At 43.2% G+C, this 24,488-nt stretch overlaps 1 protein-coding gene and 1 non-coding gene across 25 annotated transcripts in view; both read right to left on the bottom strand.

The window, feature by feature from the left end:
* The window catches only part of Cdc14b (cell division cycle 14B), an 88,701-nt gene that overhangs the window by 11,128 nt on the left and 53,085 nt on the right, over positions 1-24,488 (bottom strand). For 8 of the 24 annotated variants that reach the window (XM_039095828.2, XM_063276542.1, NM_001415672.1 and 5 more), the window contains 9 exon segments: positions 23,608-23,684; positions 19,077-19,143; positions 18,250-18,312; positions 15,038-15,125; positions 14,332-14,562; positions 9,470-9,608; positions 9,204-9,363; positions 8,334-8,431; positions 512-628 (listed from right to left, as the gene is read on the bottom strand). In XM_039095828.2, the coding sequence (XP_038951756.1) occupies positions 512-628; positions 8,334-8,431; positions 9,204-9,363; positions 9,470-9,608; positions 14,332-14,562; positions 15,038-15,125; positions 18,250-18,312; positions 19,077-19,143; positions 23,608-23,684 (1,040 nt within the window). 24 annotated transcript variants of the gene reach the window in all.
* LOC120098028 (U4 spliceosomal RNA) lies at positions 10,121-10,261 on the bottom strand. Its single transcript, XR_005495961.1, has one exon. It is a non-coding gene; the product is annotated as a U4 spliceosomal RNA (small nuclear RNA).

Here is a 24,488-nt window from a genome sequence, read left to right as displayed (position 1 = left end):
TGGGCCAGGAAGGAGCAATGGTGTGGCCTGTTCTTTGCTGGGCAGGGGCTGGGTCTCAGAGAATAGCATGTTTGGTTTATGACAAACATGGAAAGATGGTGGAGAATGCTCTGTGCCTAGAGTAAGTAGGAGTAACAACCGAGGAGACACAAAGGAGAGCAGCAGGTTTCGGGAAGCGCTGTGGCAGGAGGACAGGACATCGGGTTGAGAGCCCCGAGGCTCTGCCATGACTCACTGAGCTGTACCTGATGCGGGAGAAAAAGCTTCCTTCAAGCCCAACAAGCACTTGGGTCAAGTTCTAGGGCCAACACCCTCAGCTTCCCCATATCAGACCATGCCAAAGACCACCCTTCCAAAAAGAAGGATTTCCTCTCAGCAGCCAGCAACACAGCAGCCTCCATTCCCATCACAGCCTCCAACTTCCTATTTTCATGTCAGTCTCGAGAAGCAGGGTCCGAGGAGTAAACTGGAAACAAACTTGAGACTTTCCAGACTGGGAGTCTTTTCTCACCTTTTAAGACTGCTTTTTCCCGAAGCAGATCTGGTGGTTCGTTTAGTAATGCCTGCACTGCCAGAAAGGTTAGGTTCAGGGGTTTTAGAGCTCTGAACACTGGACTGAAGAATTACTCTGAAAACAGTTGGAAAAAGGTAAGATTATATTCACTAAAACAACCATTAAATAGTTGACAGAGGAAGCAATTTTGCACAATCACATTTGCCATTTACACACAGAACAAACAAACTTGAAGCACATTTTTATACCAAGCATCTCATTTCTCCTTGAAGGTCATTACAGAGGTAACCAGGGCTGCTTTGCTTTGGAGAAATGAATGACCTGGCATTCTGTACAATTTACAAACCAAAGAAACCTATTAGTCAAACCTGTCAAAGCAGGGTTTCAGATTTCAGTCACAAAGACAAATCATAAACCCATTTAAACTGTTTAAAAATAAATTTGGAAAACAGCTAGATAATATTCATTGGTCGGAGCAGAAAGAAAGCATAACGAACAACAAAGCAATAATTTCATGCCAAGCAAACTTTTAAATATGTTCAAGAAAATTTCAGTTTTGTCTGCATCATAACTACTTACTAAATCTTCAATCATCACAACAAAACTACAATTACTTAAAAACTGCGAAACTTGTCTCAATTAAAATCTAAAAGTCTTCTCATAACAGAAGACTGCCCGGGAGAAAAAAAAAATCATGAATCAGAAAGAACAGACCACACAGAGCACACTCTCTGTAAGTGATTCTCAGTAAACTGTCAGAAGAAAAATTACACAACATCAAAGGATGTTGGCAGGTAACTCTTTGCTTCAGAACCACGGATTTATTCCCATCGCTGTTTGCTAGAGGAAGGAGAAAACATTGACTTAAAAGCTTTCTCCCTTCAAAGTCAAACTACAATTGGGAAAGCAACATGTAAGAGATTGGCTCCAGAAAGTTAAAAAGAGGTGATTCCAACTAAGGAGGAGTCTACTTCACAGGCCTGTCATGACCAGGTGATTAACAACAACCGCTCCTTCTACTGCAGCAAAGCTTCCTAAGCTCAGAGGGTAGTGGGGGTTATCCACAGCAAAGGAAGCCAAACAATTCTACTTGGCTCTCCAGCTGTACAGGAAGAGCAACCTAGCTAGCCCTGGTGAATCAGGCCAGGCCTCAAAGCTGATCTGAAATACTCCAACAGAAACAGTAGGATTGTATAGAAATGTGATTCAAGGAGGAACCACTGCCCCAAGGCATGAACTCTCCTCCCACAAGCAGGATTTATTAAAAATGGCTCACAGCACTCCAGTAGGTATATATCAGCATGCATATTTACTGGGCATGAGGACTTGCTTACACAGACATATGTGTAACAGGAAGATGAACAGCTGGCTCAGCCATAACCTTATGTGTCATACCTCATGTTGGGAACCTTCAAGGCCCTCCTTAAAAAATTCTGTTCATTGTTAATTACGGTTACCCTGTACTGGGCTATACAGAATATTAACAGTACTTCTCTTATCTAATTGCTACAATTTCTTTCTGTTAATACAAATCAAGGAGGAAATATTTATCACCTAAGGATATGAATCTAGAATTTGATTTCTCCAGGCTTCTTGGGCAGAATGTATACTTGATTCTCCACTGCTGCTTCTTTACAAGGGAGAAAAATGAGATTGTTTTTCTGAAACGCTACTCTCCCATTTCGGATCATCTGAGCTCAAAAGCTTGGTAACTTTTCACACACACACACACCACCAATGCCTGCTCAGGAAGTCTACTCCTGATCTCCTAAATTACTGAAATGTTTAAATGATACACAAAGATCTACTACTGCTAAATCAAGAAGTGTCTTTTTAGGTTAACTGAAAATGTATTTTTCTAAGAAATAGTTGTAAACAAATGTGAGGCAATGGTATTAGTGGTTACTCATTTCTGTGGAACTCTGAAACTCAGAAGGAAATTTAGTGTACATTAACCACACCAGGCAGGCCTCAGATCATCTGGCCTGAGCGAGCGGGCGGTGAATTCGTTAGTGCCGTGGGAAAGCTCCAAGACTGCACTTGCATACACCAGCAAGCAGCTCAGATAGGATGAGGAGGCCAAACTCAAGTGTTGCCTCTGCCACAGGCACACGGGGGATTCACTGCCACCTGCCCTGCCCACATGGTTCTTCCCAGGCAATATACAGAATATACATTTTTCCATTTTTTTCTCTCTGTCTTCCCCAACAAAGTTTGCCTTCGTCCTCCTTACCCTGTGCCTAAGCCACACGCTGTTTCCCTGTCTGTGGTATCTCTGAAGCCTCAGCAGCTCCAGATTTTAGACAGTGACAAAGAGGAGACACTTAGCAAAACTAGAAAAACAATCTTTTGGACCAAGAGTGTCCTGCCAAGCCTCAAAATGCCTGGATGGCTTTCTAGAGGATCACTGCCAGAGCTTTCTGTGGGATGCTCCACAAACCCTGCATCTTTCTCTAGTAGCACTGTCCCCCACTGTGTGCACTAGATAGAAACATAAAGTACTCTCTGGTCTTAGGCTCCAGGCCACCAGCTGACGGAACTCTCAGTTCTAGGCAAAGCTCACTCACCGCCTCACAGCAATGGCCAATCACTATCACCAGGAGCTAATGGCTAAGAAGACCACACTTGTTACTTGCCTCAATTACAGAAAGCTTTTTGCTTTTTCAAAAATTCAAGTCAGTAAGCAGGCTACATGGAACACCCTGTTTTGGTTTTGGAACGCAGTGTTGACATCAGCTACAGGAGTGACCTCACGCTCTTGCAGAAGGCGCTGAGGAGGACTCCCCAGTAGAAGCAACATTTAAAGCAACATTTAAGCTGAGCCTGATGACAAATATTATTAGCAGCAACTCCATCCATTGAGAACATCTTGGCCTCTTGGAACAGTTTGAGAAGAATTAACTGTAAAAGGCACCCTTGTTCTTCAATGGGTAGAAAAGTAAAAAAAAAAAAAAAAAAAAAAAAAGAACTGTGAGATTATAAACTCGTCTAAGATATACAATAAATTCCATCATAAATAAATATGTGTTCAGCGTGTTTTCTTTAGTTTCAAAGAGTGGACCCTGATTCCTTCTTTAATCCTTCTTAGCTACACGAAGCCCTCAACAGAACCACAAAGGGCCAGGGTTGGCTATGACGGATTTTCACGTTGAAGGAGATCCGAGACGGGAACCCTGCATGCTTTGGTAATGTCTAAGTCCACGCTGGGACAAGTAAAGTAACTTTTTGGAATGAATTGAAGAAAGGTCTCAGAAAACAGATACAGTATGGCAGTGGTGTGGGACGGAATCTCCCTCTGCAGTCCTGGACTGTGGTGTTAAACACAGAGGTTAGGAGACTACAATTGTGTACATAACCTAACAAAGATTGTCTGGCTATTTTGGAGAAAGGAAGGAAGAGTCCAGAGACTAAGGAAACACAAGGGAGACAGCCAGTTCCCTGCCTCTTTTTCTCACTTAACACAAAGATGTGATGAGAGAGCAGACAGTTCTATAGACTCAAGACAGTGTGAAGAGAGCTGTTCTATGAGCAGAAATTGGGCCACAGTCCTCACTAGCCCCCAAGGCTGCAAAGGCCAATCTTTTGCTAAAAGTAGAAATGGTGAGAGAGAGTTCTTGACTGGACTGGAGAGAGCTCATGTCCAGTACTGAACATAAGAAGTAAATACAGCCCCCTTGTGGACAGGAAACCAGGCAAAAGTTAGCCCAACTACCTGAATGTTTTTTGATTGGCAAGAAAACTATTCTAATGTCCACGTTTACAAACAGCCAGTACAACTCAGTGTTATTTTTAACATCCTTGACTCAAAAGGATTGTTGAGGCCCTTCCCTGCTGGTACCATCCCATTCATTGAAAAGATTCAGAAAGAGAACCCTGGAAGATAAGCAAACCAACAAAGCCAGGAGAGCCAGAAGGAGAAACACATGCACCATGAGAACCACACTGGACACCAGGGGAGGGCAGGAGGGAAATGGAACAGGAAACTTACACAGCAAACTATCTGTCAAAGTGTCCAGATGGCTACTGTGCTCTGAAGCCATCAAGACAGAACAGCAGGGTGGGAAGAATGTAGTCACACACAATCCACCAGATGGCAACACTACACAGTGCAGAGGTCAGCACAGCTAGGGGACATCTGGAAAGGGCGGAAGGGGAAAGAACAGATGTTCAAATTGGGAAGCCAAAATAATTCATATAATAAAATACATAGAGCCACCTGTGGATTTAAAACACCCTAAAAGGCCCAGGGCAGCAACTGTGATGGAGAGGGGCGGGAAACAAGGGTGGTGGTGGTCCAGCTTCTGTTGAGACAAAAATGCTGACTTTAGTTTAAACAGGTTCAACACACAGGATCAAACGGTTAGACTCCATCTTCCAACATACTGGCTGACAGATGATATTGAGCTGGCCATTGTAAAATATACAAAATACTACACCTGAACATAAGTAGAAGAGGACACAGAAACAACACAGACTCTCTGATATGACCAGGGGAGGGGCAACTGTGACCAGGGAACTCCTCTAACAGAAACAGAACACTCCTCAGTCGGTTGGGAGTTCCATGAACAGCACACTCAGCAATGTGGATTACAGAAGTGCACCTGACCAAGAGCCATCAGTTTTGCTACTATTGGTCACACTATGCATGTTTCTGAGATGGCCCTCATAGCCTCAGCATTTAAACACTTAGTCCCTAGGTGGTTTCAAAGAGGCTTGACATTCCCAGTTGGCTCTCTCTGTGCTTCCCGCCTGCAGTTCAAAGTTAAGTGTTCATCTCCAGCTCCAGCTGCCAGGCCTGCCACTACGTATGCTGTTGCTTCCCTGTGTTGGGGACTCCAACCCCTGGAACCTTAAGCCCAAATAAACATTTCCTCCTTCCTATAAGTTGCCGTGGTTGTGGTGTTTTATCATAGCAACAGAAAAAGTAACTAGTGCATACTCAAAATTTGGTATTTATTGTCCCTTCTCTTCCTTCTGTCTTCGGGTCTATTTCCTAGGCTGGCCTTGACCTTTCTATGTAGTTTTAAATGCCCTTTAGACCCCTGATCTTCCTGCCACCACCTTTCAAGTGCTATGCCACATACCCAGTTTTGGCCTGGTGTTTCTTGTGTGTGTGTGTACTGTATGTGGTCACACCTGAGCACATATATGTGTAGATCCCACCGAGCTCTCCCCAAACCTTCTAGCTGTTCTCATTAAGCCATTTCTGAGCATCAGACTTCTATCCTTGCACAATCTAATGAATGGTAGAACATCTGAAGCCACCTGCAAGTTCCAGGGGTCTTTAAAATTAAATCTTCTTGTGCTTTTTTGTCACCATATACCCACAGGCTAGTTAGTTTATCTAACAAGAGATCGTTAAATGATTGTGTTCCAGAAAACACTTTTCTGAATAGAGTGGAGAGTAAGATTTCCTGAAAGTTCTATTAATTGTGTGTGTGTGTGTGTGTGTGTGTGTGTGTGTGTGTGTGTGAGAGAGAGAGAGAGAGAGAGAGAGAGAGAGAGAGAGAGAGGGAGAGAGAGAGAGAGAGTGTGTGAGAGAGAGGGGGGGGAGAAGGGATAGAGGGAAGAAGAGAGGGAGAGGCAGAGGGAGAGAGAGAGGGAGAGGCAGAGGCAGAGGCAGAGGCAAAAGGAGAGGGAGAGGGAGAGGGAGAGAGATCTGAGAGAGAGAGTGAGGGTGCAGAAATTTCCCAGAGCTGGAGTTACAGCTGGTCGTATGCTGCCTGACCAAGTGCTGGAAGCCAAACTTGGCCCTAGCATGAGGACTCTTAGCCACTGAGCATTTCCCCAGCAGATACCAAAAGCCTTTTTAATCATTTAATTATCTTATGTACCTTGGTGTTTTGCCTGAGTGTACATCCTGTGATCATGTCAGATCCCCTGGAAGTGGAATCACAGAGAGTTGTGAGCTGCCACGTGGGTGCTGGGAATTGAACCCGGGTCCTCTGGACTAGCAGTCATTGCTCTTATCCAGTTCAATAAGAACTTTTCTCTTTTTATAACTTTAGTTTGGTAGATTTTTTTTTTTTTAATTTTATGTTCATGAATGCTCTGTCTTCAGACACACCAGAAGAGGGCATCAGATCCCATTACAAACGGTTGTGAGCCACCCGTGGTTGCTGGGAATTGAACTCAAGACCTCTGGAAGAGCGACTAGTGCTCCTAACCACTGAGCCATTTCTCCAGACCCCCAACAAGAACTTTTGACCAAGCAGAATTTGTCTCCTCTCACTCCTAACCTGGAGTCTGAACGTAGGGCAAACCAACCTATTAAGAAATAAACTGGCAATGGACCATCTTAGAACAAAAAGTATATGTCACCCACAAAATCTGCAATTCAAAGGAGGTCAACGTCTCCCTCTACCACCACCAGCAGCAAGGGGCAGACAAGGACGCTCGCTAGAAATAGGAATCTCAGACCGCACCTAGAAGCTCCAACAAGAAGCTGCATTACATGGTAAGCTCCCACATGACTCAGAAGCTCAGCTAAGTCTGTGGAGGGCTGCTGTGGGGCATGATCAACCTTCCTCTATCAGGCACAGGATTAGTTTTGGGATGATGATTTTGTGAATAAAAGTAACTAGAAAGGCCTCACATAATTTTAAAACATGGCATTTGAAGTTAATGTACCTCCTACACTACATATGTATCTATTTATATGAAAAGTTATACAAAAGGCACTATTTGTAAAGAGGAGAATTCTTTTTTTTTTTTTAATTTATTTTTTAAGATTTTATTTTATTGTATGAGTACACTGTAGCTGCCTTCAGACACACCAGAAGAGGGCATCAGATCTCATTACAGATGGTTGTGAGCCACCATGTGGTTGCTGGGATTTGAACTCAGGACCTCTGGAAGAGCAGTTGGTGCTCTTAACCACTGAGCCATCTCTCCAGCCCCCGTAAAGAGGAGAATTCTTAATAGACAACTAAAATCAGAATTCACATAGGATTTTATGCTGAAAATGTTGACACTTTGTATCAGGAACCCTCCCAACCCTGTCCCCCTGAACCCTGCAAACAGCACTGGACCCCAAGGCTGAAAGACCACATCACTAACTTCTTCTGGCACTGCCAGATGTTTATGATACAGAGATTATCTCCATCAGTCTGTCCTCACAAAACGGCTGGAAGTACAGGGTCCACAGAAAAAGGGAGACACCAGTAAGGACAGGAGCCCTGGTCTGGGTGGGATCACCTACTGGGAAAGGCACAGTAGCTTCGTCCCCATATTCGTATGCCAATTGCGGATGTTCCCTGTAGTTAGATCCAAACTGACAAGAGTTCTTAAGAAGTTCACGTGGGGATAAAGACACCTACTGAGCATGAACTTCTTATTCTTGTGATAAGCCTTTGTCTGCATTTCAATTCTCCAGACCAAAAAAAAAAATTATAAAAACATAATTAGGGGATGAGTTTATCATAACTCTGAGAGGATCTAACATGACAACTGACTCAACTCTCCCTCGTACAGACTGAGGAAGGACATGTGTAAGGGAGTGGGGGAAAAAAGTAACCATTTTAATACCTAGGGTCAAATCTGTTAACCTGGTCTTGACATTTGCTGTCACTCTCGACTGTCTATGGACACGACTTTCCTAATATTGCTCTCTTACCTATCATGGCTCCTGAGGTTACAGTAGTACACAGAGATAAATGCACTCATCTCTTCAGACTGTGCCTGCTTAGCACTTCCCAGGTGAGCACCTCTAGATTTTAAATCACACAAGTGATCATTGCAAAGTAATGATATGCAGCTATGGAGAAAAGTATGCAGACAACATAACAGACAAGTGACCAGAGAGGAGGGAGGCACTCACGTGAGGGGGATAGCGTTGGTTTTCGGCTGTCTCCGGCTTTTCAGGGCCCGAAGTCTGTCTCCTTGTGTCACTCCACTGACTTCATCATCATCACTATACTACATGCGTTGAGACAACAACAATAACAATAACAAAAAATAAACACTGAGCTAACTTAGGTTCTATTGCAGCCAAGTGGCTACTTACCCAGACATTCAGACATGTATGCAAGCACACACACACACACACACACACACACACACACACACACACACACACTTTAAGTTTCTTCTTCTTTTTTTTCCCCCCCGGAGCTGAGGACTGCACCCATGGCCTTCTGCTTGCTAGGCAAGTGCTCTACCACTGAGCTAAATCCCCAACTACAGGCACCAGCCATATTTCAAGACAATCAAAGCTGACTTTCAGGGTCACTGGTCTCAAAGCCCTCTATAAAGGGGTAAAGATACATCATGGGGCTTTTGGTTTCAGAACTTGCTAAAGTCTGAACATCCATTCATTACTACTTAACCTAGTACCGCTGCCTGCCACAACTGTGGTTCTTTGAAAGCTCTCTGTTTGTGCTACTGAAGCAGTTGAGATGAAGGTGTGCACTCAGGCTGGGGTGTAAGCAGGCCCATCCTAGGAGCTTGCTCCCTACTGATAACTGCCATCTGTGTTTAGGAAGTCAGTGAGACGTTCTGTGAGCACACAACTTTCTCTTCAGCCAAACACTTCTAGGGAAGGTTATAAATGTATGTAAACATGACTGTGATAACAGACCCTAAAAGCCACTTTATTTTAATCTTTACCTATAGTTTTCTCCATGCCCTAACAAGGATTTCAACAGCATTTACAGCAATAACAACAGCGTGATGAAGATGGTTCCATTACCGGCTCAGGCTCTTGACTGTCTTGATTCTCAAGCCCATTTATCGAAATGTCATCAACATCTGAAAGGTGTTTGGAGAAGGCTTCTCTGAGGGCTCCGTTCTCCTGCCCTCTCAACTTTTGACGGAAATAGTCGCCTTCCAGCCAGAGGCTCGATTGCTTCCTACAGTGTTTAAACAACATAAAAAATACAGCTTTTCATAAGGACACCCCCCTCATATGCCCACACCCACCAGTTCTTACGGGAAACAGGCTTCAAGTACACTTACATGACCAGAAACTGTTGCTGGGGCCCAATCACTGAGCCGGGCCTACAGATCCTGAGCCAGGCAATGCTCTCGGCTGCTGTCATCCTGTAATGTTTCATGAGGTAGCAGCCTATCAGTGTGCCTGTTCGACCAAGGCCAGCTAGAAAAATAAACCAATGAAATCTGTTTGCACATCTTCTAGAAATTTCTGAATAGGAGGAAGAAAAAATTATAACCTTCCCAGGATTTTGCCTCCCTCCACAGAGGTTCTTCTCTAAGTTAGTCTCAAGAGGTTTTAAAAGGCTAGGTGGCAGGTCTCACCCTCAAGATCTAAGTGGGATACAGCCTAGGAGCAGAGATGGGATCCAGGGCCATCTGAAGTTGCCCCCAGAGGATTTGATGTAAGGCCAAAGATTGAAAATCACTTTCTGAACAGGGACTAAGAAACATGGAGTTTGGACCTGGAGGGATGGCTTAGTGCTAAGGGACTTACTGCTCTTATAGAGGACCTAAAAACTCACATGCAATTCCCAGCATCCAGCTAATAACTGCTTTTAACTCCATTTTTAGGAGATCAAAACCCTCTGGCCTCAAAGGCACCTGTATGAGTATGGTACATATATTCACTCAGGCACATACACACATGCACATATTTTTTTAAAAAAAATTCAGTTTCCGTAGAAACTGTCAAAAATTGCCAATGCCGACTATATTGCAAGTCATGATGGCGGGGTATTGGGAAACGTTTTCAATCAGCAATAACTGCACCTCGGATAAACCTCATTGGCTATGATACTGCCACTGTACAAAGCTGAAATAAGTTTTTTAAAGGATGCTGTTTTCTGCCCAAGCCTTGCATTTGTTGCCATGTCCAAGAGAATTACCTACTCAACATCTGTATCAGTCCACACTCTATTTTACAGGAGGAGAACTAGGGACAGAACCCAACCCTGGGACATGTCAGACAAGCACTCCCACCTAAATTACACCTCACTCTTACTTCTGACTATGTCTATGCCTCTGTATGTATGTGGTGTGCATGTGATTACGCATGCATGTATGCTGGGATAATCTTTTAGTATACTGCTTGAAGATGTTTCTCTGTCCTTCCTCACCTGACTAAAGCACCTTCTGATTGGCTTAATAAAAAGGTGAGCTGCCAATAGCTAGACAGGAGAGGACAGTCGGACATCCAGCAGAGACAGGAACTCTGGGAAAGAAAGAAGTAGGAGAGATTTGCCTGCCAGTTGTAGAGGAAGAAGCAAATGCAGACACTGAAGAGAGGTTATGTGCCACGTGGCAGGATCTAGGTTAGTATAAATGGGTTATTTAAGTTATAAGAGCTAGCTGGGAGCAAACCTAAGCTAAGGCCTAACGCATTCAGAATACAAGATCTGTGTCATTATTTGGGAGCTGGTGCATCAGAGATAGTCCGTCAGTGCATGCTGTGTTTGTGTGTGTGTGTGGTGCACACTTGCATGAATGAGGAGGCTGTAAGTAGATGTCTAAGAGTCTTCCTTGATTGCTCTCCACCTTATTCACTAAGGCAGAGTTTCTGTACTGAACCTAACAGATATGGCCGTTTGGCTGTCCATTCTGATCTCTTTCATTCCCAGGCTGGAGTTACTGGTGAGCTACAAGGCCACCCAGTATTTCTGTGGCCTTCTAGAAAACTAGGGAACTGCAGTCTCACATTTGCATGGCAAACACTTTATATGATGAGTCATTTCCAGCCCTACTTCTTTCCTCTTATGGAGACCATTATAATCAACTCCTATGATGGTTAATGTGTTGAATCAACTTGGAAGGAATTTTGGTCAAGATCGGCATTTCATCCAGGGCTAATTTTAGTAAGTACACTGCTTTCCATGTGGGCAGTCCAATCCATTCAAAATCTGAATAGAACAAAAAGATTTGCCTTCCTCCCAAAGCAGGTCCTCCGCATCCTGAGTTCACACCTCTAGGTAGACAGCTCCAGGTACAGATGAGGGACTCGGTGACTCCAGTTTCCTTTAATAAACCTCTATATATATAAACATGCTATTGGATTGTTAGAGGACCCTCCCTGATGCACACATCTGGTGCTGCTGAAGCAAATACATAAAACTGTGGCAGCGGCTTTGGAACTGAACTTGTATGGGAGAGGGCTGAGGCTGCTATTAGGAAAGCCACCTCAGATGAGTACCAGCAAAGAAAATATTTCAGTGAGAGGCTGTGTGGAGATGGCTTCCTTCCAGCCCTACTTTAATAGAGCAAATTGTATTGTACTATACTGTATTATACTGTATTTTATTATCTTAGGCAGGGTCTCCTGAACTGTAGGTTGGCCTCAAACTCACTGTGTGGCTGAGAATAATCTTTCTGATCCCCCTGTGTCTACACCCCCAATGCTATATTGCAGGTATATACCGTGGGGTTATCCAGAGTGGCAAATGAAACCCAGATTTTCATGCTTGCAAAGCAAGCCCTCTATCAGTGGAGACACGGGTCCATATGATTCTTCTACTCTGTTACAGAATTCAACTGCTAAGCACTTTGTTCAGGATGCTCATGATACTATCGTGCCGCTTCTTTGCTTGTGTTTGGAAGCAAGGCAATCCTGGCCTCAGACAACATGCAAACTGGTGTTAGTCACAGGTGATGCATCAGGTCCAGCCTTTTTCTTCACTGGGAAACTTTGCTACCAATTCAGCCTTCTCCGTGTTCTGGACTCTTTGCCCACTGTCTACATCTCATGGTGAATCTGTGTTGGCTGGTTTTGTTTTCAGGAATTTTCTACTTGGTTTGCATCATCTAACTTTCTGTTCTGTGACTGTTATGGCCATCTCTTACTGGTTGTTCCCACGTGTATATGCACACAGGTGTCCAGCTCTACCAGTCCACCTTACCCCCTTGAGACAGGGTCTGTCAATGAACCTGGAGTTCACTGGTTTCAGCCAGGTGGACAGGCCAGTAAGCTGAGTAAGTCTATCCATCCCCTGTGCAGAGGTTAGGTGCAGCCATACCTTATGTTTTTACATGAAGATCTGAGTTCAGGTCCTTTACTGCTTCTACAGACTCTCCAGTTTGTCCTCATTGCCACTTACCATGCAATAATTTACCCTTTCTTCTCTTTTATCTTCAATCATCAAACACAAAACTAACAGTTTGTGAATTTTGTGTTTGTTGTTGTTAGACTTTGTGAGGAACTGACCCTGGATTTTGTTGATTTTTATAATGTTTTTATGTTACAGTATTTTATATCAACACTGACAATATTTTACAAGTGATTACTATCTTTAATCTATGTGAATATTGACCTCTACCATAGACACTTGCTGACATGGCTTTGAGTACTGTCTGGAGTACCAATGGATATCCTTAGCACGTCTTAGCACAGGTCAAATTTTAACAGTTCCCCCAGCACTTGACCCTCTGAGAGTGGTTTAACTTCTTCTATTTCTGAGGGAGTTTTGAAGACTTACAAGGATTCTTGGTTACAAAGTTCTTCCTTATCAGTTTATTGCCTCTGGCCTCCCAGTTTCTAATGGAAGATCTGGTAACTGGAGAGCTTCCTTTTTCTTCTTTCAATGTCTTTGGCTTTAGACAGTCTCATCATAAAGTGTCTTCATGTGAGTTTCTGCGTTTGTTCTGTTTGGAGTTTGCTGAGTTTTGAGAATGTTTACAATCATGTCTTTCAGAAAAGTGGGCAATATTTCCAGGCACTGTGCCTCCTTTCGCTCTCTCCTCTGTGGACCTCTCACTGTGTCCATCTGCTCTGCCCAGCTCCATCCAAAACTGCTACCCTTGGCTCCTTTCTCGTTTTGACTCCTTTTCTCCTTGTTCCTCAGACCTGGTAGCTTTTTAATGGCTCTGCTCTTTACAGTCCTGGCTTCTTCCTTCTGCCTATTCAACTTTGCTTTGGAACCCTGCCAGTAAATTTTTCAATTCATTTCCAGAACTGCCTTTTGGGTTTACATCATGGGTTTTTTCTTGTATTGACACTTGGATTCTGCTCACATAGTCTTCTTCCTCCTTTCACACACGCTCTTTTCACTGTACACACTGTTGAGGTAGCTGTTTTAAATCATCTGCCTGGAAAATGCACTGTCTGATCCTTGTCAAGAATAACAGCTTTCGTGGGTTTTTCACACTTTCCTGGCCCCCTGCACTTTACTTTTTGGTACTTTTCACCTTGTCATCTTCCAGTGCAAACTGAACATTTGATGTTGTGATTGTAGCTACATTCCTAACTACAAATACAGTTTTAGCTCCAGAAACTAATTTGGCTTTTTTTTTTAAAACCTTGCTATTTAATACCCCTTGTTTTCTTAATTAGAGTTAGAGAAGCTCTACTATACTCATACAGTGCACCATCACAGTCACTCCTGGAACATTTACATTCAGAAAGTGTTGCAGCGGCTGAAGCATATCTTACTCTACACCAAGCTGCTGCAAGACCTGAGGACTCCTCTCAGAGACACATGACAGACATTTGAAGAAATATACACATTTCAGTGTAATAAGATATTGTGGGCTTACTCATGAAGATAATTGACCAGACTCTATATACAAATTAAGGGTTTTAAAATTGATCTTTCTGGGCATCAAGATGGATCAACTGGAAAAAGTACTTACTGCCAAATCTGATACTAGGAGCTCTACCCTTGTGAAGTACATGGTAGGAGAGAACCGAGAACTGATTCCCACATGTTGTCTTTGGAGATTGATATCTCTCTCTCTCTCTCTCTCTCTCTCTCTCTCTCTCTCCTTCCCCCCATCCCCCCAACACACACAATAATGTCACAGAAAAACTTAAACTATCCTTTCAAAAATGCAGTTGTCTGGCCATGTAACAAAGGATGCAGCCCATACCCACACGTGTGCACTAGCTGCTTATTTACCTTTGCAATGCACCGCAATGGCACCCTCGACATTTTCACAAATATCCAGAAATTCTTGGACAATTGCCTCAGCAGGGGTGCTGCCATCCGGAAAGAAAAGATCATGGTGATCGAATCCAGCATCCGTAAAGCGCTTAGCATCATACATCCTTTTATTCAGACGGATAATGGTAGTTACATTGTGATTCTTAAAATATGGAATATAAGTCTCAGGAGAATGTTGGTGGTAACCTACATAAAGAAATGCACCACAGCTCGTAAGACGCAGGAAGAACACAACGGAAAGCGGTTTCACCTGAAAGTGGGTGGAAACAATGTCTGGATTGGGGACTGAATACCAATGTGGTTATAACTGTAAAAAACAAAAGTTTTAAAAAGTTAATATCCAGGCAGAACAGTGTGCTCAGATAACCAAGAGTGGTTAAACCACAAAGACTGAGTGAAGCTTAGCTTGATTCTTTGGTCTCTTTCTAACCAGGGTTGGGTCATCCCTCCAGAGGCAACTCAGGGACCTCCTTCCCAGGAGGTGACCAGAGCAAGACTGAGCCAATCACAGACACCAAACCTTACAGCACAGCAGAAGTCAGGACTCTGTGTCCTCCTGTCTTAGTCTCACTCACAAAGGGCTGAGATGAGGCAAGCGCTGCAGTGCCCAGCTTACTACCTACTGGGAAAGGAAGAAAGACGAGGCTGCAGTCTGACATACCACTTTCCAGCCTGGATCTTGAGTGTGGCCCACAGAAGGCAAGAAACCGCTCTGGTATTATCCAGTTGAAATCTCCATTTTCTGCTTTCTGCAAAGGAGAGACCATTACAATTAACCTTTGAACCCTATCTCCTTCCACCTCCCTTCTCAGCACTCAGTTCAAAGCCATTGTCTTTAGCACACGTGCTGTTTATTAACAGACGCAGCATCTATTTTGCCCTGCTTTGAGTAATTCCCAAGGAACAGCTGACTTCTCTGCTGTCAATCACTTTAAAACTGTTTCTTTGCTAGGTTATTAGCCTGGAGAACATAGTCTGTACTCAGACGTTACATTTTCAACTACCTGGTTACTTTATCTGAAAATAGCAAACCAACTCCTATTATTAGAGCAAGCTTTTCTAGTTTGTGTGAGGAGACTAAAAGCAACGCCTCCCCCCCCCCCATTGTAAGCAACTTTCAATGCAAACAATAAATAGAGTGAATAAAAAGAGTGAAGCGTCAGACAGAAGCACATTCTCCACAGAGAAGGAAAAGCAAAACACACATATGTTAGACAGAAGACAGGCAGGGATGTCACTCAACTTGCTACGTAGACTAAGATGGCCTTGGACCCAACAGAGCTCTGTCTGCCGCTGACTCCCAAGTGCTGGGATAACATACACACCCAACACAACACAGACTTGTCAGAAGTGAAAACCAATCGACTGAGAGAGAATCAATGCCAAAGAGAAAAACCACTTTAACAATTAGTGCACTTCATGCACCAACTGCCAGTTTCAGATTTTATATACTACTGTGTGTGTGTGCGTGTGTGTGTGCGTGTGTGTGTGTGTGTGTGTGTGTGTGTTTAAATGTGTGCAGGCCCAAAGTTGACATCTGATGTTCAATCATTTTCTACTTCATTTTCTGGAACATGGACTCTTACTAAAGCCAGAGCTTGCAGACTCTAACTCACCTCAGGGATCATCTGTTTCTTCCTTCTCAGTGCTGGCATTACAGGCCTCAGCCACGTATGCCTCCCTGCCTGGCATATGTGGATTCTAGGGATCCAAACCCTGGCCCTCATGTACAGCAAGTACTTTAAGCACTGAGCTCTCTACCTAGCCCCAAAAAAGTATGTTTTGTTTTTATAGGGACAAGCGGGGGTGGGGGTTGGGGGGAATCTTAGTAATTTGGTTACACGGTCGCTGAAGGAGGTGGTTAAATACTGCACTTTAGAAACAGTGGTATTGTAAGACAGAGCTGGCAGGGTGAACCCCAGGATATGCGTTATCTTTGCAGTGGAAAAGCTGACTTCGATTGCAGGTCTTTAGAACCAAAGCTAGTTATCTGTGGATGTGGGATATGAACGCATGGAGTGCTGTCTGCAGAGCCTCTTCTCACTCTAAATATCTATCTACAGCAGGACACAAACCTTTCCTGCCTACAAAGGGCCTTAATACAGCATCTTACACATCACTTGGAGCAAGGGACCCGAGAATCAAGGACTTTTGTTTTTCCTTTTATGTTAAAAATACAGAAGATACCTATGAGGAGTTTGTCTTTCTGGACACATTCTCCTGCCCCATCTTTTTCATTTGATAAGGCAGGCTAGAACAAGAGCTCCTAGCAGGGACGAGAATTCAGTCTGTCAATAATATTCCACATTCCAACATGGGCATGGGCATATGTGTGTGTGCGTGCGTGCGTGCGGGCGTGTGTGTGTGTGTGTGTGCACATAAACACATGCTGTGTGTACACAGCCAGAGGTTGACTTCATCTCTACCTTGTTTTTCGAAACAAGTTTTCTCACTGAACCTGATTCAGTTACAATAGTTGACAGTGAGCCCCAGGGCTCTCTGCACCTCCCATTACAGGAGTTTACTGCCACACTGGATTCCTTTCAGAGGTACAGGGGATCTAAATTTAGGTTCTCTTTCTTGACCAGAAAGCCACTTTCCCCAACTCTGCTCCTGGATTTTTAATTTGCAGAATCCAGTAAAATGTTCACTCTTTATTTAAAACGTTTGGGTTTTTGTTTTAAGATAGGATGTCACTATGTAGCCTTGGCTGGCCTGAAACTCACTGACCAGGCTAGCTTCAAAGTTGCAGAGATCTATCTGCTTTCAGATTTCTGAGGGCTGTGATTAAAGGTGTTTGCCACCATGCCTGGCTATTTCTGCTCAGCTTCAATAACTTGAAACAGATGGTACAGTTGGGCTACAATGGCCAAGTATACCTTACTAGTCACTAGACACAGCAAGTCATTACCTTACTGTGCCAACCCTGGGGACTTCAAACCTATATTCCCATCACCATAGGAAGGTCACCAACACTAAAAACAGAACTTAAAATAAGCATTATAAAAATGTACCTGTTCACCCTAGAACCACTGATCAATCTCAGAAACCACCACTAAGAATCAGGAATGAAGAACCAAGATTTAAAGATGTGATGTTTCTTATCCTACAATTTCATTTTTTCCCCCTCGTGTGCATGTGTGTCCATGCATGTCCATGTGTGTTTGGTATACACGAACATGTGTGTGGTATAAGCATGTGGAAGCCCAAGGCTAAATTAAGGTGGGATCATTCAGCTGAACCCAGATATGACTGATAGATAGGAAAGACATCATAACCACCTAATATTTTTGTGCACTTGGGGCATTTAAACTCTAGTCATCTCTGAAGCACTTCGCCATATTGCATAATATTAAAAAAAAAAAGATTTCTCCTTGTTCCTTTAGGTAGGATAACAGATGGAAAGGTATGTGGGCAAGTAGTGGAATTCTGATGAGAGCCCAAACTTTCAGTGTTAAGTTCTGGGTCTCACTCGCAGTTGGTCCTGCATCTTAACGGTCCTGAGCACACCTAGATAGCACATGTGTGAGCTTGATTCTTTGAACCATTTCACAACCATATGTTCATCAAAGTATCTGGGCCAGTGAGGTGGCTTAACAGGTCAAGCACTTGCCACACAAGTTTAAGGACCTGAGTTTGAGCCCAGAATCCATACCTATTGAAGAGAGGGAACTGACTTTACAAAGAAGTCTTCTCATCTCACAAACTCATCAATACACATCACACACACCACACACCCCCCCACACACACAGTGATGATAATAATAATTAAATTAAAAGCATTATTCTGTACATGAATACAACTATGTTGGTCAATGACACTTCGGTAAAGTGCAAGTAGGGAGAGACTGAAAACAGTAACCTAGAACTTACTTCATAGTGTTCATATTCATCGAGGTTAAATGAGTTGAAATTAAGGAAGCCATACTGGATTGCCTAAAATCCAAAAGAAAATGTTTATGAACAAAGGTATAAGGAAAATGCCAATTTTCTACCCAATATTTTCTATTAAGAACCAGATGTGTCCTAGAGAGTGCTGTATGCATGCCGAACATTTTCAATGGTTGAGACCTTTACCCAATACCCCCAATTCCTGCAACTTTCTGATAAAGTAACTGTAATGCAATTATTTTTATATAAAACTTTGTAACAAATTAATTGTCCAAATTCTGTTGAATTCAAAGTTCAATGCCAGAAGACAATACCGAGTCTCAAAGTCACTACGCTGTTGGTGCAAGGGATGGAACCGAGGACTGTGCATGTGCTAAGCCGACACTTTGCCTCCGTACACCCTGCAGTTACTGTGTCGCTGTAGACACATAAATACACATAAATACACATAAATACAACTTGGAGGGAGAAAGTATTCAACTTTTCTCCTTTAAGTGAGGCACACTCAAAGCTAACACTGTACTAAAACCAAAACTTAACTCTCTTGTGCCTCGTTTTTGTGATGCTGTATTAAACCCTTGGACTCCCACATGCTAAGCAAGGGCTCACCCAACTGAGTGACAATCCCTGTCTGTCTCCTGTGTGTAAGTGCCTTTTCCACCCCATTCAAGCACAGAATCAATCAGAAATTCAGAATGAGTTATTTATTGGTTTGGAGTCACTTTATGTTAACAGGAATGGAATACTTCTGACCTTACATACCTGAAAGAACAGCCCTGTGTAGAAGAATGCATCCTCGAGACACTCACCTTTTTTACTGCATGAAAACAGTCGAGAAGTGTAATGTAGAAACTGCAGCTTCCATAGGCAGCATCTCTGAAATGCCCAAAGCGTTACTCAGTTAATGATCTACAACATACTCACCCATTGCAAAGCTGACTAGAATTAAAAACCATATGCACTCTGCTTCAGTGATCTGTTCAGCATAGAAACAGATATTCTGCTCCTATAGTTATAGTAGAAGTTTGAATAATTTAACTAGGTGACTTTTTTCCTAATTCTTAAGGGTTAGAATTCCAATAAAATCACAGGAGCATCCAGTAAAACCACTCCACATCTGAACAAGCTCCTAACTACCCAACAGACAGTTCCACTCAAAGACTGCACTGGTCCTATCAGCAATCAACAGAAAGAGAGTGACATCTCAAACAATAGTAATGCATGACTTTGAAAGTAACTGTTAACTACTACTATTGACTTCAGAACATGGCCAATAATTCTCCAACCTAGTTAACCTAGTTAAAGGCACACCAAGTCAACCATGCAAAGAATTTGATGCATGGATTTCTTCAAGAATAATGATGGCTCAAGGCTTGCTTTACTGAATCTGAACATACAAGCTTAGCCTTCATGAAGATCCAGACTCCAAGCATACCCCAGTCCTCCCAGCAGAGCAATCAGGAATCATCCTTAATTGTTCTTGCACCTTATTCATTGAGGCAAGATCTTTCAACAAACCCAGAGCCCACAATTATGACTGGCTTGCTCCAGGGATACACTGTCTCTGCTTTCCAAGGTAGGAATGATAGTTGGGCTATCATACCCACCCACCATTTATATGGCTGTGAAGGATCTAATCTCTAGTCCCTGGGTCTGCACATAAAGTGCTTTAACCACTGAGTCATCCTGATGCTTATTAGATGGTTTCTAGACACAGGAAGTTCCAAAACAAACAAGCCTAAGTAACAGGGAATGGTAGCATGAGAACAGTCTCTATGGGAGGATGATGACTGTGCACAGAGCAGGAGGGAATCTTTGATGTGATAACCACGCCTTATATCCTAAAGTGTGGTAGTCACACACACATACACATATGTAAGTCTTGGCTGTACAAGTTAGTGTTTTGAGCTGGGGTGCAGGCTTAGTGGTTCAGGGTGTGCCCTTGTACGATGTTTTGAGTCTAATCTCTAAGCACTGCACACACATATGTGCAATGCATATGTTAACATCAGTGTTTTCTTCCAAATTGTATTTATCAATTTTTAAAAAAAGAAAAGAAAGGGCTATGGATATTATGCAAACTCTGTATGTGGGCAGGCGTTTTGTTTTGTTTTTCTTTTGGGCTCATAATCCCTGCAGATAGGTAGTGCTATTTTTCTTCAGAATAAGGCTCAAGTTTGTAAAGGACATAGCAGCGGCAAAGGTAAGAGTCACTTCTCTAACTGATAACAAAAGTAAGCTATTGACAACCACGTGATGGGGCATGGTGGTGCACACCTATAACTCTAGCATTTGAAAGGTGGAAACAAAGAGGGTCAGGGGACAATGCAAACTCTCAAAGAGAAAAGAAAGGCACACACAAAACGTACAAAGCTAAGAAGCAGAACATTACCACAGACAACAGTAAGACAAGTGTGCTCCTTTAGATTATTTCCTTAAGATAGAAAGTAAGTGACAGGATTTAATAAGAAATCATAGGACACTGGGTACGATGGTACACACCTCCAATCCCAGCATTAGCAAGGTAGAGAATGGTGGAACTTGGTGAGTTTGAGGCAGTTTGGTCTACATACTAAGTTCCAGGATAGCCAGAGCTGTAGAGAAACCCTGTCTCAAAAGGGAGGGCAGGAGGAATGGAAGTTAGAAAAGGGAGGGAGGGAGGGAGGGGAAAAAGAAGGAAGGGAAGGAGGGAAAGAAGGAAGGAAAAGAAATAGGCCGGGCAGGGTGATACTGCGGAGTCCAGCATGGCCTTGGTAGGGACAGAATAACATGGTTCCTGTCCCTGAGACAGGGCCAGCAAGTGTGGGCCTCCATGAATGCTGTAGGCTTAAGCTTGTTTGTATAATAATGTGCATATTTTCACATTACTCTGAGGCATGTCCACTCAATATTAATGACTCCATGATAAAAGATAGCATAGGCAAAGATGTGGCTAATGTATCGGCAAAATGGTAAACACTGGGACCTTCAGAACAGTCCTTAGGCAGTAGAAAAGAACTCTAAAAACATGAGTTTAAAAATACAATTTCTCAACTATGCAAAAATATAAAGACACGATACAAACTGCATAAGGGGCATCACAGATCTAAAGGAACAGTGGCAGCTGCACTATGACCCAGCTTATCAGAAAGATGCTTATAAATGCAGGCAGATTCCTGCGTTCAGGGTCAGCCTGGGACAGAGCTAATTTAGGTCCAGGTGTGGTCAGAATGGTGATTCCAGGGCTGGGCTCCACACAGCTATCTTACTGTCTGTGCTTATGTTCGCTGTCTCTCCCTAAGAGTCAAGGGGCTAAAGTCGTGGAATGCTGATTCGTGGGATGGTTAAGAGGGAACCTGGAATAACTGAATTGATAAGAGTGAGCTTTTAGAGTCTATAGGAGATGAGCTACCAGAAAGTGACAGCAATTCTCTTTTAGAATTTTTTCCTAGCAAGAGCTGAGCTATCTGAAGATCTCTGGAGAGAGATCACAGCCCTTCAAGAATTTTTTTCTAATGGAATTTCTGACTTTAGTTGGAAATTCCACGGAGAATGAACACAGCTCTTTTAGAATGTTTCATACTTTTCTAGCAGCTATCCAGAGAAGACTCTCTGAAGAGTGAACACAGCTCTTTTAGAACATTTTCTGGCTTCTGATTTTGACTGGAAAAACCAAAGAATTACTTTTAGAATTTTGAGTTGATCCAAGAATTTTTCATAGCGGTTTTTCTGACTTTGGCCAGAAAACTCATGAGCTATCCAGAGAGCTTTTAGAATTTTTACTAGCAGAGAAAGCAGTCTTGAGCAGAAAGTTAGTTGTCTCAACCATTGAGTTTTTAGAATAGCAACAAAAATCTATCTACAGCAGAAGAACACAGAGAAGGGGGTGTCTGGAAAGCCATCTCAGCAGAACAAAGGCCATCAAGCTTGGATCACTTGGATCACGATTTGGACCAGTCATTTTTGCTGCTCCTAGACATCCCTCCTCTCAGAACTCCCTCTCCAAACCGAGGTTGGTCCTTGGCAGTGGCACACACTTTTAATTTCAGCCATCAGGAGGCTGAAGTGGGGCAGATCTGAGTCTGAGGACAGCCTAGTCTACACAGAAAGTTCCAGGAAAGCAAGGCTTTCATAGTAAGAGTCTATCGGAAAAAAATAAAATAAAGATAAAATGTGAGCAAGGCAAATTAGGACTATCTTGGGAGGTTCTAGCTGGAACTGGGTTTGAGACTGCTACATTCTGGCCAGTAAGCCTGTTTACATTATGAGTCCATGTATTCTAAGCTGTGAGAATGGCAACAAGAACTTAACACTTTGGAGAGAACTCTCCAAAAAAGGTCATTGCTATGCTGTAACAGCAGATCCATATGCTGGGATGTTCACTCTGGGTTCACAGATACAAAATTGCTTCTAACAGACACAACTGGTTGCTGTTACAAGTTGAAAAGATGAGTGGAAAAGATTACTTCACCTCAGCACCGCCTTCTCTCTTCCTACACACCTCAAATCACAGGACACCTGGGGGAGTCTGCTAGGCAGGAACACTCAGGCTCAGTCATGGCCTTCAGCTACCACTTCACTGAAATCTGAACATTGCCCCAACAATGGAAGGAGTAGAGAGGGTTCCACAGAATGATCTGAGGAGACTGTTTTCAGTTAGGAAGATACTCCAGAGTTCATCTATAAGACACCGGATTAATCAGCTCATAGCTTTTTAAACATTTTTTTTTCCTTTAAAATTCTTTCAAGATCATCACACTAGTTAGGAGGCAAGGCTGTGATCCGCTCACAGGCAGGAGCATCTAAGCCTGACTCCTCCACACAAAGCTGCCGGACAGGCTTTGTTGCAGGTGTGTCTACATCCCCAGCCACACCCACCACCTCTGCTGGCTGCACCCCTGGGAAAAGGGGGTCAGGTACTGTCCCATAAAGTTCCTCCTGCTGGGTAGGGAAACTCCCTGGTCAGTTGCACAGGGGTAGCAATGCGAACAGTACCATGAGGATCCTCCCCTAGTTACATCACAGCTTGGTTCTCTGGAAAGTTCTACTCCACCCCTACCATTTCAAAGAGAAGGCAAAATCAGAAGACATTTGACATTCCGATAACAGAAATGGTGTGCATGCATGTGTGGGTGTGTGTATGTAGTCACCAGTGTCTACCAAACAGAAGCCAGAAGTGACAACATTCCAACAATGTCACTGTTAAGACTCCTAGGTGTCACATCATTGACATGCCTTCCTGCCAGGGCTTTACTTTCTGGTTTTGGTTTTTTTGTGTTTTTTTTTTCCCCAGAATCACCACCAAAAGGTTCCTGGTAAGAGTCTCGTCAAGTACACCTACCACATAACCTGCATGTTTACCTGAAAGGAATATAGGCTGTATCCCCGAAGATTAATGTTCTATACGCGTCTTCTGGTGCCCTCCCCAAATATATAACCTGCATTTGGAAAGAAAAGAAAAGGGCATTTTACTCCTCAATGACATAGTTCTGTCACCAAGAAGCCATTTCTGCACAAGCTGCAGCCAATCAACAGAGCCAAGTTCTCACGGGATCCGAGCCATGAGTTAACTGCTTGTCTCAACCTGCCAGAGATCGCTCTTTGCCACACCAACACTTCAAACGACCTGTGCTAAGTGCAGCATTTTAAAAGCACATTTTTCAGATCTAGATGTCTGAGTGACGTGCTTTAAATTTCCCTTCATGAGCAGCCTCAGAGTGGACAAGTGGAGGTGGAGTTGCGAACTGGAGTGGGGTGAAATGGAACCCCAAAAGCAGGGGTTCGAATTAGTATTGTTGTTGTTGTTACTATTACTTTAGTACTTGTGAATATGGCCGACAGGACACATGTGGAAGTCACAGGACAACTTGTGAAGTTGGTTCTCTCCTTTCCTCCACGTCGGTTCCAAGGACCATACTCTAAGTCCCCATACCTATGTAGCAAGTGGCTTTACCTGCTGACCAATCTCACTGGTCCCAAGCTACTTCTAAAAGTTATTTATTTCATGCTAGGAGTGTTTTGCCTCCATATATATCTGTGTACTGTGTACATACAGTGCTGAGGTCAGAAGGTGTTAAAGACAGTGTGAGCCGCCATTCGGGTGTTGGGAATTGAATTCAGATCTGCAAAAGCAGCCAGTCTCTTAATTACTGAGCCATCTCTCCAGCTTTCCCACTCCCTTCCAGTTAGGCACACAAAGAGACCCAAACTATTCCAATGCTGACCTATAGAAAATATATTTT

This window comes from Rattus norvegicus, chromosome 17, assembly GCF_036323735.1.
Source record: "Rattus norvegicus strain BN/NHsdMcwi chromosome 17, GRCr8, whole genome shotgun sequence".
Lineage (NCBI taxonomy): Eukaryota > Metazoa > Chordata > Mammalia > Rodentia > Muridae > Rattus > Rattus norvegicus.
Note: the sequence above shows the minus strand (reverse complement) of the source record. Positions and strands in the feature narration are given on the sequence as shown.